The 18,003-nt window shown below is 39.5% G+C and overlaps 2 protein-coding genes across 6 annotated transcripts in view; both read left to right on the top strand.

Moving 5' to 3' along the window:
- The window catches only part of LOC147151500 (uncharacterized), a 37,209-nt gene extending 26,076 nt beyond the window's left edge, over positions 1-11,133 (top strand). For 3 of the 4 annotated variants that reach the window (XM_086013766.1, XM_086013745.1, XM_086013776.1), the window contains 12 exons: positions 169-228; positions 1,581-1,652; positions 1,874-2,164; positions 3,410-3,647; positions 4,905-4,944; positions 5,106-5,197; positions 5,687-5,904; positions 5,983-6,245; positions 6,359-6,487; positions 7,402-7,531; positions 7,633-7,680; positions 9,320-11,133. In XM_086013766.1, coding sequence (XP_085869892.1) covers positions 169-228; positions 1,581-1,652; positions 1,874-2,164; positions 3,410-3,647; positions 4,905-4,944; positions 5,106-5,197; positions 5,687-5,904; positions 5,983-6,245; positions 6,359-6,487; positions 7,402-7,531; positions 7,633-7,680; positions 9,320-9,609 — 1,871 coding nt within the window. In that variant the 3' untranslated portion in view covers positions 9,610-11,133. The remainder of the gene's footprint in view (positions 1-168; positions 229-1,580; positions 1,653-1,873; positions 2,165-3,409; positions 3,648-4,904; positions 4,945-5,105; positions 5,198-5,686; positions 5,905-5,982; positions 6,246-6,358; positions 6,488-7,401; positions 7,532-7,632; positions 7,681-9,319) is intronic. The other variant, XM_086013756.1, reaches the window with a different exon arrangement.
- A 153-nt stretch (positions 11,134-11,286) lies between these two features.
- On the top strand, positions 11,287-17,946 carry ap1ar (adaptor related protein complex 1 associated regulatory protein). 2 transcript variants are annotated; one of them, XM_086013790.1, is made up of 10 exons: positions 11,287-11,700; positions 12,866-12,914; positions 12,995-13,021; positions 13,190-13,215; positions 13,296-13,392; positions 13,558-13,656; positions 14,136-14,197; positions 15,075-15,145; positions 15,284-15,406; positions 15,748-17,946. In XM_086013790.1, the coding sequence occupies exons 1-10, from the start codon at positions 11,501-11,503 to the stop codon at positions 16,017-16,019; spliced, it is 1,026 nt and encodes a 341-aa protein (XP_085869916.1). In that variant the 5' UTR covers positions 11,287-11,500; the 3' UTR covers positions 16,020-17,946. The 2 variants fall into 2 exon arrangements, with proteins under 2 accessions (XP_085869916.1, XP_085869925.1); XM_086013799.1 differs by lacking the exon at positions 13,558-13,656.
- Positions 17,947-18,003: the final 57 nt, after the last annotated feature.

Below are 18,003 nucleotides of genomic sequence, written 5' to 3'. Positions count from 1 at the left end.
CTACTACTATTACGACGACTACTACTCCTGTTACGACTACTCATTACTAATCATCTTACTCATATCATATTCATATCTTGAGTACCTGTCATTTACAAGAGATACAAGATATGCTGACAAAAGATGGCAAAAGATAACGAGCACTGATTCATTCGGTTCTCCGCAAAGGTCAAACGGCAAGCAAGAAGAGGAAGTTTTCCCGAAAGCCAAGTCATTTTAAAGTTGACAGTGAGTTGAAACTCTCCTTTAGATATTATGCTTAAGTCATGTAAGGTTCCTTCAATAACCTTCATTATTTTCAGTGCATTCTGTTTGTGTGTGATGTGACACGTTATATTTATTATTTTATTTCCTATAAAAGGAGGAAAGATCTATTTCATCCCCCGTTGAATTCATAAATTTGCCGATTAAAAAACAACTCCACTTTCAAATGGACGTTTATTGATAATGGGAATAAAACAAATATATGTCAAAAGTACAACATAAAATTGACTCTCTATTACTTTTAATGAACTGAAAAAAGCATATTGTGTTGTTTAAATACAATTCTACGCACATATATGGTAATGTCATCATTAGGAAAAACACATTTTAAACAATGTGCTAAGCGATCATTAAACTTACATCTTTAACATTCAAAAACACCCAATATGTATGGTCTTGCATCCAGTGCTATTAGGCCAAATTCTCTTGGCCCGCTTTCCTCCACCATGGAGGGAATGAGAATGTTGCTAAGTGTTGGCGCTTTTGCAAGTCTAGTCTATCCAGTCGGGGGGAAAAAAAAGCCTCCCTCTGGAGTGGGAGTTGTTTTCACTGGGACATGATTTTTTTGTGTTTTTACTATAGGACGGTACGGTATTTTTTTCTGCGAAAGTGGGATGGGACGGGAGTGAAAATCTTCTGTCACCTTCTTGTGCAAAGTTGACCAACGACAAGAGACGTCTCACCGCTGTGCTTGCCAACAAGGGTTTCTCTACCAAGTAGCAACTTGCGTTTTTCTTGGGGTTAAATTATTATTGTCATATAATTATCATAATATAATTAGTTATTTGTTATTAGTTATTATCAATAGGGCTGTCAGTTTAGCCCGTTATTTTCGGCGTTAATCCAACCCCCTTTTATTCATGTTAAAATTCAAGAAAATAATGGGACAGAAAGATCAAGGGACTAACCGTGAGTTAACTACAAAAAAAAATGTGATTAATCGCGATTAAATATTTTAATCATTTGACAGCACTAATTAATAATACTATTTAATTCAATCAAATTAACATTTCAGAAAAATTAATTTGAAGGGTTTTTTTTCATGATTTTGACAGAACTATCTTTATACCTAATCAACAAACAACAACCATATAAATTGGAGGTAGATCATTTTGGGGATAAGTGAGCAATTATTGTAATTATTTACACCACTGTACATGCAGTATTACTACTACTATGAGTCACTAGTACTACTACTGCAACTACTATTCATACACTAAGAATTATTGTTACTTTAACCGCGAGAATTAGATCGCAAAGGTATATGAAGCCAGTATTAAAAGAACATCTATAAATTTGTAACCGCATGTTTGTAGAAACCGGCACCAGCGGCGCTAGCGACACCAGTGGCAGCAGCGGCATTCGCGGCACCAGTGGCACAAGTAGACGTAAGTCTCGTTCTGATTTCCCAATGGCTTTAGCTGAGTTACCATTTAAATGAGCTAGTATCCTACCTGCGACGGATGATTGCAGACATCATTTTTTAGTCCAGAACCATAAAATAAGTGCCAATGTTTGTTAAATTACAGAGGCCCTTTAATGGGCACTTGGGAATGAAAGTACTGTATATTTTCCTGACTTGACTTTTTTTGTCTGCATTGGTTTTCAGATGATGATTACCATGGACATTTGGATCTTCAAGAGCTACTAAAGCTTCAAAAACTTAAAAAGCTTCCAGGGTTTCGGTTTGATCTTGTGTCACAGAGTGTTATTTTTAGTCTGATGGATGATCTTGAAGCGGATCATATTTTGAGTCCAGCGGAAAAAAGTATAGTCATCTCTTTGAACCCTGATGTCAGAAGTATGGTGTTCCAGCTGAATCATTTCGTTGGCCTAAAAGGTCCAGAAGCAAGCAAGAAGATGTTGCATTTCTTGAGACGTATAGAGCCGCGACTGTATGGTGAGTTGAAAGTTTCCTTAGTGACCTTCAGACATGCCGATATTTATCAACCGGATGCAACTATGGTTTTAGCACTGTAATGACAAAATCTACCTTTATTATTCACAATGTGTCCTTTTCAGGTTTGACACATTTATTATATCGTCGCTGTCCTGTGAAAAACACTTACATCCAACTTTGGAAACATTTTTAATTTTCACGTTAATGTGATGTCCGCAACGCGGAAATGCCATTCGCCATTCACAAAACATTTGATTCTTTCCTGAGTTCTCATTGCATATTCATCATGCCTACAGTAAATGTTTTGGATCATCAATCCAATTTTGACAAAATAATGAGTAAATACAAAACAGTTTCTTTATTATGATTTCATTTTTTAAATGCAATTCATTACAACCCCAACCTACCCTCTCCTCCCCTTGTCAAATCATGTGTTAACTAGGGATGTAACAACTAATCGAAAATTAATTTGAACAGATTAATCGTTTAATCAATTCGATAAAACCAATAGTCGGTTTGATTAAATTCATCTAGAAAATGATGTCTTTAAACTTTTTTTCATTCCAGATGCATAGCATATTTTGAAGGTCCAGATCAAATTATGCGCTTGCGCCAAACATCATTGCGTATTGCGTTTATGGATGGCTGCAGAACCACACTAGCGCACAGAAACAAGCATGGTAGTGATTTTTTTTCAAATCGAATCGAATTGAAAATCGGGAACTGAAAATCTAAAATCGAATCGGTGCTTGAGCGAATCGTTACATCCCTAGTGTTAACCATTAACCACTGTTCTTAGAAAGAGTTCAATTCACTGGCCACACCCAGTCCTGATAATCGTCAAATGTGTTGAATGAAGAAATCACTTAAATAGTACGTATTGGACCAAAACAAGTGGGCTACAATAGCTCAAAATAAAACATTTTGGAAACAGTTTGGAAAAGGTTACAAAACCATTTCCAACAATTTCCACATTCACAAATGGAGAAAACATGGAACAATTATGAACCAAGTGGTCGCGCAGCAAAATGACTCCAAGAATGTTTTGACAATTGGGTCACAACTGAGTACAAAAGGTATCCTGTAGCAAAAATAACAGTAACAGTTTAAAAGCAAGCACATATCACATTAGGCAAGTCTACTGGTCTGAGGAAATCAAGCCAATGCTAACTACCACTGCTACTTTGAACACAAAATATCCATAACAAACTGTGACGTAGAAACCTTTTCTCCTCCTTTCCACAGGGCACGTCTCTGTTGATCAAAATGAAGACATGGTGATCAAGAGAGCTGGAGATGTTGACATAATAATAAATAAGCTCAGTTTGAGGGGAGTGGCTGTAAGTGATGATATCAAAGCCATCCACAGCCCTCACGAGAAGATGTTGAGACTCATTGATAATCTGAAATCTGACGAAGAAAAATTGATCTTCTCCACCATCCTTCAGGATCAGGAGCCAGAAACGGTCAACCCAATGAAAATGTAAGTCTTTATGCCAGTGAAAGGCGAGAGTTTTCGATGCGACTTTGTGACGTCAATTCTTTTATTTTGCTTTAGTCTGAACAAATTTGGGTTTGACACGTAAAGACCAGAGCTGGGCACTTGACCATTTTTTGCCCGTCGGGCCGCAACCCTCCATCCTTGACCTGGGTACCCTTCCGGCTGCGACCCCCCCGGCCATATTCGTAAACATTGTCGGCCCCCGCCCCGTTGCGATCAACGAGGTTTATTTAAAGACAATTAGCTGGCTAACTTACTATTCAAACCCGCTGCGGACACGCTTCAAACACGGCACTTTCTCACGTACTTACCCATGTAGTGTATGAACCTACTTTTCCAGGCGTAGTTATTCGCCTTGCGATTTCCTCAGTGCACCGCGACGTGCGCGGAGTGATGTCATTTCAAGTGTTATCAATGATTCAACTCGTCTGTGAATGAATGCCGTCTACGCAATAAAAAGAAGCTGAGCTCCGAGACTTCTCCAAGTTATTAAGTTGTGAAAGACGCAACAACCCAGCTGCGTGTACTTATACTTACATTGCGAGCCATGGGGTTGGTTTTGTCGTATTGTATCATTTATTTGTCCAACAGACGACAAGTCTGCAAGCAACAATTTACCCATTTTCCACACTCCCCTCCTTCACACTTCCCTGCCGTCAAAATAAAAGCATGCCGGGAAAACCACTACACAGCAGGTTTGATACGACGTATTTCCGGAAGTAGGGAAATGCATGATGTGCCAGTGTAATACTTGAGTGCTGCGCGCAGCTTGATTTTCCTAACCGGACACAATTTGTTTCGAAAGAAGCCTAAAAAGAAGCCTTTCACCGAGAAGGCTGAGATTAAATTTGGCCGCCTCGCGAGCACGTCACACGCATGAGGGCCGATTAGTGGGCCGGACTAAAATCCACTTCCGGCCATGCTTAGTCCAGCCATTTTTTTTAGATTTGTCAACCCCCAGCCCTCCGCCCCAAAAATGGGCATCCGGCCGGGCCCAGGGATGGACTGCCCAGCTCTGGTAAAGACGAGAACATCATTTCAGTTTTTATTTCCAGGTATTTACATGTGCATATGATGTACCAGAACATCAAACCATTGGCAACATTAGAATAAGTTTTTGGGGATAGGTACTGAAGATTTAAAACAATTTGCCTGGGCACACACCAAACACAATTTTGTAAGCCTTTTGTTTTATTTAGAATGAGTATCTAAGTTTGTTTTCTTCTTAACCTCTTTCAGGCAAACTGATCCATCATCTAAATTCTTTGAAATGACCACAGTAAGTACATCCTCTACCAAATGTCGATTGTCTGCCTTTATTTTTATTCTTGATCTTATCCCGTAATTAACAAATGAAATGCACATTTTATTCCATAAAATTCGATGGAGATTGAAATTACAATAACACATTTTAATTTCATGTTGCCTTCCTTTAACCAGGCGAAGTGGTCCACTCAAATTCCAATTGCAGAGGATGAATGGGTTAAACTTAAGCCATCCGTGCGTCATGATGGTAGTTGTACCTGGTACAGGTGAAACACATTTTCAGTACTCTCACAGCGCTCTGAAGGAAACAAAATATTTCAATAAAATTCAATTAATGCAAAACAATGTGGTCAACTGGTACCAGAACGACAGGAAGAGAAATGTACAGAGAAGGAAAGGAACAGCTCATGATCCAAAACATTCCACATCGTAGGATGCAATATAAAGACCCATTTTTAAAATGATAGTTTTTGAAATGCACTAAGTGATGTGCACAATACTGCTTCTAAGGTTAGATGCATCAAAACATGCAGTAAAGCTATTCATAAAACACATCCTGTATGGGCTTTGTTTTTATGTCTTACTAAAAAACACATCTTCCTGTGTCCTGAAAGCGAGTTATTTTTGGTTTTGTCAATATAAATGTATTTCCAGTAATTTTTTGAACACTGATTCTGATTGAATTTTTTTTTTCAATTTAAGTTCCGGTTATTTTGTTCATTTTCGTTAACCATAATGATCTTGTGTCCCACCAGCTTCATCTGCGTGCCAGGTAAATTTGAGTGCAGTGTCTCGGGCCTCCGCTGGATTTGTAAGGATTCACATTTGGGCTTTAAGTACCGCTTTGGCCGATGGTGGGAGCTCAAGAACAAAATTAAGGCCATGCAGTACATGGCTGCAGGCCCCCTGCTGGACATCACAGTTTCTGATGGGCAGTTTGAAGAGGTCTATCTGCCTCACTGGATCAGCACAAGTAAGTGAGGATGACTGCAGTGAAAACACATTGTCTCACAGTGTGAATATGAACAATATTGCATTTTCTCTTGTGCAGCCGCTGATCCTACAATTATGGAAAAGTTTGCAGTTCTGCATTCAGATAATGATGGAATTACTGTGGAAAAGGTGTCCGAGGTCACACCATCCCATGTCAAGCTACCACACCCAGTTTTCTCCGCAAGAGGAGTACTTCTCTGGTTTCGGCGCTTGGCCGGCTTTCCAGTGTCTCTGGAGTGCAAAGTGTTGATATATAGGACCAAGAAAACCTTCCTGACACTTCATGTTTATCTGATCCCGAGCGACCCTTCTCTTGAAGAGGTAATGATCTATTTTGATGGCACCGGCGTGACTGCTGCAGTCAAACTTTTAAAAACTTGACTTTTGCTGATGATGAAGCATCTTTGTGACAGTAGTGTGTTTCTCCATCACAGGAACTACAAAAGAAAGCAGAAAAGAAAGGCTATGAAAGAATTGAGAAGCCTTACCCCGAGGGGACCTTGGAAATGGATGATCAAGTCAACCTCAGAACTGATGTTGACGGTGCAGCAATAAGCCCAATGGTATGGCTGAACTGCCTTTTATAGCAGCTAAACATAATTAAGTGTACAAATATATCGGCTTCAAAAAGTCTCCTCTACAAGCCTGACACCATATACCACGCTGCCATGCATTTTGTCACCGGTGCTACCTTTAACACCCACCACTCTCTGTTTTATGGCCTTCTGTTCACTCGCACAGACAAATTCACTGGTTTGTGTTTATGTATAGAACGCTCTGGCAAAAGCTGACCATACACTCTAAAAACAGTTGGGTCAAAAATAACTATTTGGGGGTTAAATTTGACCCAATTGCTGTGTTAAAAAAGGACCGACCCAGACTTGCATCAATTTGAACCAAAAAATTGGGTTATTCTGTTTTGATCCAACTTTTTAGGGTTAAATGAAGACAACAAATTGGGTAATTCAATTTAGACCTAAAATTAGGGGTTAAATGAACACAAGAAATTGGGTCGAAACAATGCAAATAATTGGGTTATTCCACTATTTTTAAATTTATTTATTCATTCATTGTATTTATAATGCTAAGGATACTGCCCCTTCCCCAAAAATGTATAAATAACAACAAGTTAAAGTTTTAAAAAAAATGTGTTTTTAACTTCAAGCACATCACTCTTGATGTTGACATAATTTCAGCAACAATAACAGTAGGGGATGATGTACATTTGGTCACTCCACATTTAAAAGGTTTGTGAGAGCTACTGTGCATGATCGCTGCACCTCTTTTAGCCTGTTTAGAAGCTTTTATTCACCATGTGCTGTGATGTAATGTATTATGTCATAACGTAACTGCCAGGTTGTCACTGCAAATGAGAATCAGTGCTGCCTGGATAAATTAAGTAAATAACTACCGGTAACTTGCATTGGGGAACGGTTGCTGTTTTTTTAATCGGAATTCTTTTGTATGTCTTTCACAGGATTTCAAGTTCAAATATCAAAGTAGGGACCCTAATTTCTTTGAGGTGTTCATCCAACAACCTCGGGATATATTCACTCTCAAACTTGAAAATGCAGCTGGAACAGTGTGGAGCTGTGTAATTCGACAATGTGCGTGCTGAGCTTTTTAGATATAAAGCGTGTTTGTCTGTCTACATTACCAACACATTATTAAGGTGGTCAATCATCTTTTCTTTTTTTTTTCATTTCAGTTGACTACTCAATTGCTGCAGCCTCTGTGCCTAGATTGGTGACATATGGTGGGAATCTTTTTGTTTTACTTTTTTTGCATTGATTTTACTGAAAATATTCATCAAAATTAAATTGTTTAAACTGGTAGTCAACCCAAACTCATTTTTTTCAAGGAAATGTTCCATGAAGGCCCACTAGTTGAAACGTGGCATTCTGATAAATGTTGCGTTGGTGGAATATGAGTTAAACCGCAAAATCCACCCGTTTTTAGCCATCTCAGGGGGCGGCCATTTTGTCACGTCTGTCGACTGAAAATGACATCACAACTGCCTAGGGCTCAGGTAACGACCAATCACAGCTCAGCTTCAGAAAACAGATCAGCCATGATTGGTCGTTACCTGAGCCCTGAGCAGTTGTGATGTCATTTTCAGTCGACAGAAGTGACAAAATGGCCGCCCTCTGCGCTAGCTAAAAACAGGTGGATTTCTCATATTCCACAAATGCAATATTAATCAGAATGCCGTGTTTAGACTAGTGGGCATGTATAGAACATATTCTTGAAAAAAATATGTATGGGTTGACTTCCCTCTAAGTGCGGAAACAAGAAAGAGTGTTAAAGACAACCTACTAATTTCTTTAATCATCAAAGCTACCGTATTTTCCGGGCTATAAGCCGCACCGTTATGAAAGCCGCACCCACTGTATTTTTAGAACATTTTGGAAAAAAACTTAAATAAGACACATCTTTATATAAGCCGCACCTATCTATGTTGAAAACTTTTATATTTACTGCATTTACAGAACGATTATGAACTGTAAATGTACATGTGTGTACCTGAGCACATTCTTTCCTAATAGTGCCTTTTAACACTGCAGCAACGTTGCTGATTAAAACAGAAGAGAACCAAGAGAAAATAAACAGTACTTATCGTCATTTCACTGCCGGCTGCCGCTCCAGTTTGTCAGCTAATGTCCACCAGACTCCACCATCTATTGTTCTACTACATTCTACATGTGCACCTGTCTTGTTTTATGTTAATAAAGTCAGCCAATCTAACACACGACGTGCTAAATCAACAATAGCATTTCACATCGAAGCAACAGAACAGACAACATCAGCCAATCGCATTCATGTGCACTTCAGGGGCCTCTAGGAAAACATAAAATGAAAGCGTTACAGCACCTAATACAATAACCTAGTGCATGGCGCCCTCTCCTGTTGAACTCATCCACCTGCGGTCACATCCAGTCAATGGGAAATGTATTGTATTTAATCGTACTGTCATTCCGGTTAGAGCGCCCCAAGCGGTGGAAGAAAAATCCACAGAATAGCCGCACCGGACCATAAACCCCAAGGCTCAAAATCTAGGAAAAAGGTTGCGGCTTATAGTCCGGAAAATACGGTAATTGTTTTGTTCAACACAAGTGTAAGAGTCACATCGAGGAGGGAAAAATGCTGAATGATGAGAAGAAAGCCATACTTTTGTATGAAATCATGTTCTTTGGTGGGTTTTCCCAATAAGTGTTGTATACACACAAATGTTTTAAAAATATTAAATATGACAGACAGATCACGGCTTTGGGCTACAATGTTGAGGACACATTAATGAGTGATTGTTGTTGGAAGTTGAGTCCCATAGTTTTAACTTTTGTACAAACACAAGAGTAATGAGGGAACATTTGAAGTTACGTTTTCTGTTCCTCCAGATGGCGAGCTTCTGAGAGTGAGAGCTGAATTTGCGAAGGGAGTCAGTGCAGAAGTTACTAATCAATTGTTGGATGACCTTTTGCCTGTAGTCCTGAACGACGGTGAGAGAGATGCAATACTCGAGGGGAACGTGATTCTCTCACACAGAGCACGTGCACTGATCGATACGGTAAGGAGGAAAGGATCTGAACCTTCTAGGATTATGATATTTCACCTGGAGCGCAGGGACCGTACATTTCATGGCTTGCTGGAGCTCCCCTCTGTCCCATCACTAGAAACTAGAGATTGAATTTTCACATAATGATTGTAATGTAGTGAAAGTGGTCACGGTGTGTGAGTGGTTGTACTAACCATAGCTGCCTCAGAGTGCTCAGGAAGACGATTGAAAAGATTTCAATTGTTGTGTTGTCCCCTTTCGCGGCCATCTGCAATCTTATTAGAACCAAAACCACCAGCAATTTTGCCCAAGTCTTATTTCAGAGAAGTATTTGTTCTTCGTAGGTGGAAAAATATCACTTTCACGTGGGCTGGCTTTCACCATATTTCGTAGCACTGTAGGCTAAGCATATGCGTCGTAGTGCGAAGCGTCTGAAAATGTTTTTAACAGTTTATCAGTAAAGAGAGAGAGCATGCGGCATCAATAACAAACGGATACTTGAGATGCAAATGTGAATCCAGAATTCTAGTGTTGATCCAAATTAAGAATATTAAAAGCCGGTTCAGTATTGGTGTCCAATATTTTGAAGTCAGCTTTGGTTTTAAATTGCCAAATTATTCATTTAGGCCTTTTCACACTTCACTTGTTTTTCTTGGTGTCCACCACTTGGAAGAGTGCAGGCACTACAGCGATCAGATGCAAGCCTGCCCATTTTTGGAAGTGGTTGCTTAGCGGCCTCCCAGATATTAACATTAGTGTTGTTCCGATGCCATTTTTTTGTCCCCGATACCGATTCCAATACCCAGCTCTGCGGTATCGGCCGATGCCGTTACTGTACCAGACTTTCGAAAAGAAAAAGATAAAAAAAAAAAAAATATATATATATATATATATATATATATATATATATATATATATATATATATATATATTTTGAAAAGAAATGCAAATATATATATATATATATATATATATATATATATGCATTTTTTTCTTGTAATTCTAAAGAACTGCATACTCACTTGGGTGTAAAACCATTGTTATCATGGCTTGGTCAGACTTAAAAACCTTTGTGAAACAGGAAAAAAAGACTAATACAGAGTTAATCCAGTAGAACTTTATTGCCTACCTGGTATCGGTGACAATAAGTGGATAAACTCTTCTGAAACCTCAGCGTTTTGGCTCCAAAATAGTGCAATAATCATGTAATTTACATGTATAACAGTAGTGCAACAATAAGTAAAATTTAAGCAAAATAAGAAATAATATACACGAGGTATCTTTGAGAGGGATTGTGTCGGATTAATTACAAAAGGTATAGGGCATTATTATAAAAGTTTGTTTTGAGTATTAGTGACCCATCGCAACAACTTCCGCTCCCAAATCCGCTTTCAAAACCAAAAACAAGCAGTCGAAAAATCCAACAAGTTCAACTCCAAAATCCAAAATTGAGCAGGGTTTGTTGTTGCGGTCCATTCCCCTTGTTCATGCTCGCTGCTGCTGTCGCCGCCGAAAATATCAACTACCTGTATACCTTTATGGACCAAAGTACATGTGTGAGTCATATGTTAATGGCATTATATTCTTTTCATATATACAGTATATGTACTTTAGTCTAAAAGAATGTATTTTATAATAAAGTCTTCCGGTTCATGGCCTGTGTGTTAGTTCATTACACATTTTTTTTCCAAAATGTAAATTCTTGTTAGCAAATAATGAAGCAGCCTTCCAATTGTAACCCATAGAATGCACTCTCTTGATATAAAGAGACCTACAGGTTGGCATACACTTTTGTTCAGTCATACTAAGGTTAAATGAACGCTCATTTGTTTGGTATCCATTTATGATTACTTTTTTTCTTACCTGATTGACTCACGAATGCGCAGATGAGATCTGCAAATCGCTTTATTGTACAAGTGCACATAATGTGGCAGCAAGTGACAACAACCAAGACGTAACTCCAAACAACACGGTAGGTGGCGGTAATGAGAATCGCGGTGCTGTCACCGAAAAAGGAAGAAGGATGAGGAAGTGCTGCATCTCCAGCTCGCTTAAAAAAAAAACACTGGTGTGTGGTGCTGGAGATGCAAGATCCTGTTTTGGTGCCAAGTACACGCGAGGGGGCTCCGTCTTTGTAATATTTGAAAATGCCATGGGTAACTGTTGGGCCTTCTGCGTAGGACTCTTCAGAAGAGAGGCTAACAGGATCCAAAGAGGAGGGGGGTAAGTAAGTGGCATGAGCTTGGCTAGGAGCTAATTAGCTTGACAGCATCGTTTCAAATGGGGAACTTGCTTCTTGCTAACGTTAACCTAAAATGAACGAGCCGGCATGTGATGCTCGTGTGTTCCTTTTGAGACTCTCAATTGTTGAAAATAAAACATTCTGAAAATGATCCCCCTCACACTCAATGTCTGTGGGTTGTGAACCTGCTGGCTATGTCTGTTGAGGACAAAACCCCACCCTTGTGACCATTACTTTTGACACCACATTCAATAACTACGCTGGATGACTCGAGCTCATTGGAGTCTTGTAACAGTGGTTATTGATCGAGTCCACGGGGGTTTAGTGTTATTCTACCTGTGTGACTGCTCAAGTTTTATTTAAGCGCTAGCTTTTTGGCTGACGTCATGAGCAGACCGCTACGTCACCAGGATACCAGGAATCGTGCACTCCAACTCCTAGAGTGCCCTCAGCGTATCAACAATGCATCTTGAACAGTTGTCAACGACGATGCGCACTCGAATAGCAAATATATTTATTCCATAATGCAATGCACTGATACAGGAAGACAGTTTTGTTCTTTTGGATTTTGGGCTTGAGACAAATTCAGTACATCAACACATCACAATACATATGGGCATAGTTTGTAAAATAAGAATACGAAGTCCCATTTATAGTGGGAGATCCATCCCCTCCACCCGCGATAGGTAAATTACCTTTTCCCCAATTTTTAAATTAAATGTAATTCTTCTCCATGGTCAGCAAATGGTATTGCATCTTCTTAACTCATTCACTGCCAGACATTTTCAGGCCCTCATTTACCCTAACGTTAGAAAAAAATAAAGAAATATACAAATACGTTCCTGGGATTGAATGGCTGGACTGTGAAAATACAAGTAAATTCGTCAATGGCAGTGAATGAGTTAAACTCAAAATTGCTACATTGGAGTGCAGTAAGCCACTTTAGCACGTTTGAAATATAAAGCAAATAAACCTCATTTGTAATAGCGAGATCACCAATTATTCCTCTTGTAATTCGTCTCCTTTTTGTCAGACTACCAAAGGAGCAAAGCTTTCTTACATTTTTCTCAAACAACTGTCTGAGATTAGTAATTCTTTTGCGGTGTTTGTCATTTTTCATTGCTAATGATGTGTGTGTCCTAACAGGTCCAAGTACTTTCGCAGCAGCACCACCGGGGAGCATTATACCATAGAGGTACAATTTACACTTTGACTCACTTTTTGTCTTTACTGTACGTTATTTATCTAATTGCTGGATTTGTGTTCATTTTGCAGTTTGAAAATCTTGTGGAAAGTGATGAGGTAAGTGCGATTGTCCATTGTGGGTGAGCTCATGATCGTACAACTTCAGGGGCGTTCAAATGCAGAGATCCCACTACGTATTAATGCTTTCATTTTTTTTTTGTGTTCCAATAGCTCAATAGTGCAGTCATGAATTCTTGATGAAATTATGTTTATCTTTTTTGGCAGGAGGAAAGATCTCAGCCTTGCCCAAGGTAGAATATTTGCTCAAATTCTGTATTCCAAATGCAAATGTAAAATTTTAAGCATCTTCTTTTTGTTGCTGTCATCTCAGGCCCATCAGTGATGATGAGCTGAAGAACCTTCGGGAGCATCGGTATGCTGACATCTCTAATAAGCAGGTCCTGATAGACCAGAAGCTACAAGCCGAGGTAATTTTCTTTCTCATGGTCTCTTAATTTCCTGCCGGCCCACTTTTATTATTGTTTCACCTTTGAGACCTACTTTTGCTTATCTTATCATTTGCTGCATTGATTTATTTTTTTCTCTTTGGTAATTTTCTGTTGTGTTTTGCTTCATTTTGTTATGTCACTCAGTTAGAGGCACAAGAGGAGAGGTTGAGGCTAGAAGAGGAGGCTAGAATTGCTGCCCAGCGGGAGGCCGCCAGGTTGGCACGTGAACGAAAAGTGAAGGAGGTGAGGCGACATTGAGCGCTCCTCCCTTCTGCTAGTTGACTGTACCGCTTTGCTTTACTGACAGGCTTGCAAGCCCCCACTGTGGCTGCTTTTCGTCTTCATGGATATTTGTCAAGATTCTATTGTGCCGGTCCTCATTTGTCTGGTGGCCTTCAGTACATATAAATATATATAAATATGGAACTCACACAAAATGGGACAATGTGAATTTTTGTCCTTTTTTTTTTTTCAACATTTCATTTATTCTTATTTCATTATTTTCAAATGTATGGAAGTACTATAATTTAGTCCGAAAAGAGAGATCACTCCTACTGAAACGCAATGAATGCCTCATTCCACTGCTCTTCTGTTTAGACTTCATTTGCTTGCGTAGTCCTGCAATGATGGCTTAAGCGAATGAATGACATAATGTATCATTGTATACAATATTTGAATATATCTGACAATCTTAACCACTCGCGTGGGCTGTTATTCTGCAGCTCTTGGCCCAGAGGACGAGGGGGAAAGCAGATGGGTGCGGCAGCGATCCTCAGCCGACAAAGTGAGTCACGTCCCCTCATTGGACAACTGGATGATTTTGTAGCTTGAGTCAGTGGTTTTTGGGGATTTTTTTTTTTTCCTGTAAACTTTTCTTTCTTGGAAGAGACACATCCTTTTTCATCTTTATCACTTAGCAATGAATGTAAAGGAAGATTCAGAAATCATGTTGTCAAGAGCAGAGTGATGACGAAGTGGTTAGAATGTTTTCACCCGGTTCCATTCGTATGATTGAACATTGATTGACACTCGCCTGACTTTGGTGTCAGGCAGTGTAGGATTAGTTCCTATTCAGTGATGGTGTGAATATGAGAGCGGACAGCCTTTGTCAATATGTGCCTTGCGAGTCACTGGCAACCAGTACAGACTTTGGTCCGAAGTCAGCTGGGCTACACTCCAGCTCTCCACGACTCTGAACAGGTTCAGCAGTATAGCAAACGGATGGCTGGATGGACATTGAGGTAACTGACACAAAATGGGGGGCACTGCCAGCTAGCACAAATCTCCACTATGATACAGCATTAATCCGCTCAATACAACATTGGCATGAAAACAGGAGTTGAGAACATTTTGACAGAGATTCTACCATTACGTTTAAACATTTTAAACAAAATAACAATCTATATATATATATATATATATATATATATATATATATATATATATATATATATATATATATAATAATTTTTTTTTTTTTTTTTTTTTTTTTTTTTTTAATTTTCATGGTTGTCAAACTTTTGGTTGAATGTCCGTTTACAGTCGGTAAAATATTGAGTACTGTACACGCAACCCTTTCATATCCGTACCCCAGTTTTGTGTATTTTCATTCCAAAGCTGTGAGGGAATGTTTTTATGATTGTCATCCTGACCTGTTTCAGGCAAGCCGGGGATGGTTTCGACCCCTCCCTCCAGAATGTCAAAGCCCAGTCAGAGGCTTTCAGAAGCAATAGTGAGTGAACCCAACCACCCAGTCTTAGCTAATTGAATTGAAAGTACATAACATCCGCGCTAATAAGGAACTATGATTTCATTAACCATACATAACAAAGCATCGATTCTGTAATGCTTATAATCTCCGCGTTGCTAGGACTTCCATCCGACACAAATGTGGTGACGCCTAACACCGAGTGCAGCTGGGATTTCACCACCAAGACACGCTCCACCAATGATGACGCCACTTCACTGGATCTAGAGTGGGAGGATGAGGAGGGTGAGAGTACAATTCTGTTGCTTAGTTTGGGGAGCTGAGCTTACTTGTTTCCAGATGATACATTTGAAACCATGTCGCACGGTTCTTGACATTCATTTGGGTAAATAATGGACCCATCCAAAATATGTATTTTTATATGGACATAATTGTTGTTCTCACCCTGACTTTAAATGTGAGGGTTATATTTGAAATTTAATAGAACAAGTTCACTCTGGAAGCTGGAAAAAGAGAATGGGATTCATCCCTGTAGCTTTTTCATTTCGGTCTTAGGAATCAATCCCATAGTGACTCAAAGGCAGAGAGAAGTGAAAATAAATCCCGCATCCATCTTTGCCTCTTAGGATTCAACCGAGCGCTTCCAGCCTGGGAGAGATCTCGGACAGAAGAGGATATCCTGCGAGCAGCTTTGAGACCCGGCGGCAAGCAAGCGCACAGCGGCCCGACCTCGACCTCTGAGGACTCAAACGCACTGGAGTGGGAGAATGATTTTGTGAGTACCCACTTGGAGGACAATGCAGACCCTGAATTTGAGGGGTTTGTTAATCCTGTTCTGGACACTCCCTCGGAGGACGCCTCGGACTACGGCCTCAAGTTGGATGGTCAGGACAGATAGTGTCCAGCACAATATGGGACTTTTTCCACCTCCTCACATATACACGAGCTCACCAGCTTCCCCCCTCATCACATGAAAATAAATGTAATACCTTACTCGTCATATTGTGGAATATGATGAAACTGATGCTCAAACAGACATTCCTTTTTTAGTGCCTTCATTGCTGATCATCTTCTGTAATGTAGCTGAACAATTGCAATCATTTACCATTTGAGGAAAGATCTTACTACCAGTTCACACTGCCCATATAATCAAACTTGCCAAACTATAAGCAAGGATCCTTACAACTGAGCATCGCTGTATTACTGGCACCCTTTTCCCCCACGCTATAGTGAAGAATTTCAACATTAAACGTGAGCATACCCTTAGAACAATTACAACAATATAAACCTATGAAACAAATTATATGGTGCCCATTATACGGAAATGATCCCCTCGAGCAGGCTACTCATAAGAAGTTAAACCAATCAGGAGAAAGATAGCTTTTTGGGAGGGCCAGCAACCTGCGATAAACAAAATAGAAATGCTGTGCAGAATCGAAAGTAAACACATAAAGCACTTGGTTATTGAAGTACAATGGGAAAAAAAGATCACTTTTTTGCAAATCAAATCACATTATTTGCTTTGTAATGTCTCAGCTGCTAGAGACAGGAGCCACAAAAGCATTATGACATTGTCCAGTCATAAAATCTCACTTTTTTCAGGTCTACTCCCCCCCATCTTCTAACTAATTGCATGACAGGAAAGAGTTGCTGATTAAATGCAACATAAAACCAACTGTTTTTGACAATCTCCCCGTATGCAACATGTATATAGCCACCTTTATGACATTTGAATACATTTGAATTTAGTGTGTTCTAGATTAGCTTTAAATGGGAAGTCAACCCAAAACAAAATTTTTGGAATAATATGTTCTATGTGCCTTCACTACTCTAGACATCACATTCTGATTAATAGTACATTTGTGGAATATGAGTTAAGCGGCAAAATCCACCTGATCTTAGCCACCTCGGGTGTGGCCATTTTGTCACAGAAAACAACTGAGCCGTGATTGGTCATTACCTGAGCTCGAGCATCCAACTGTGATGTCATTTTCAGTCGACAGAAGTGACAAAATGGCCGCCCCCTGAGATGGCTAAAAACAGTTGGATTTTGCTGCTTAACTCATATTCCACAAACGCACTATTAATCAGAATGTCATGGTTTGACTAGTGCGCCGGCATAGAACAGTCTTGTTATTCTTGTAAAGAAAATTTGGGGGTTGACTTCCACTTTAAATTGTGGGTAGAAAATGTTGGGCAGGGATTATGATTTGAATAGAAAGCAAACACAAATTATCTCATATTCCTGACAGTTAACCGCCTAAGTAAAAGATCAAATAAATCCAGATTTTTGTTTTGTTTGCATTACTCCAAATGTACAAGTTGGGCCGTGGCTGTTATACACTGCAGACACTGAAAGCAATATTTTAGGCTGAACAGGACCAAAGACCACAGCTCAAACTGAGATGTGTTGATCAAAGCTGCTCTCCAAATCATGCATCCATCATGCTTCCTTCAATTTTCTAGTCATTCATTTGATATGTATGCCACAGCATGACACCGGTTGTTTCATTTGTCATCCTAAGTAGTTGTTCTCTTTGCACTTCACAATGTGACTTTTGAATGTTGGCGGAGTGTTTGAAGCTTCTACTGCTGGAGAATGCAGCTTTTACACACGATGGTGTGCAGGTTGAACATAATTCATCATGTTTTATGTACGGGTGTGCCCTTTTTAAGGGAAGCTAACACGTTTTATGATTGTTTTGAAGTCACAATCACTGTAACTTATTTACAAACTGGGCCTGAAGTGACAAACACTGAGGAATGTCATGTGGAACTGTCTGAGAATGCATGGGCTTGCTCAATTAAAGCTGGATATTGCTGGACTTTGTTTTATTGTTGTTACATTAAAGGATTTCCCCATTTTTTGTTAATATGGGATG

This window comes from Filicampus tigris, chromosome 2 (assembly GCF_054856515.1).
Source record: "Filicampus tigris isolate MCC_2025a chromosome 2, RoL_Ftig_1.0, whole genome shotgun sequence".
Lineage (NCBI taxonomy): Eukaryota > Metazoa > Chordata > Actinopteri > Syngnathiformes > Syngnathidae > Filicampus > Filicampus tigris.
Note: the sequence above shows the minus strand (reverse complement) of the source record. Positions and strands in the feature narration are given on the sequence as shown.

What these genes read in the sequence shown, in the direction of transcription:
- ap1ar (XM_086013790.1), top strand. Translation starts at nt 11,501, where the DNA reads ATGAGGAAGTGCTGCATCTCCAGCTCGCTTAAAAAAAAAACACTGGTG. An exon ending in GGGAGCATTATACCATAGAG is followed by an intron (nt 12,915 to 12,994) that starts GTACAATTTACA and finishes TTCATTTTGCAG; the next exon opens with TTTGAAAATCTTGTGGAAAG. An exon ending in GTGAACGAAAAGTGAAGGAG is followed by an intron (nt 13,657 to 14,135) that starts GTGAGGCGACAT and finishes GTTATTCTGCAG; the next exon opens with CTCTTGGCCCAGAGGACGAG.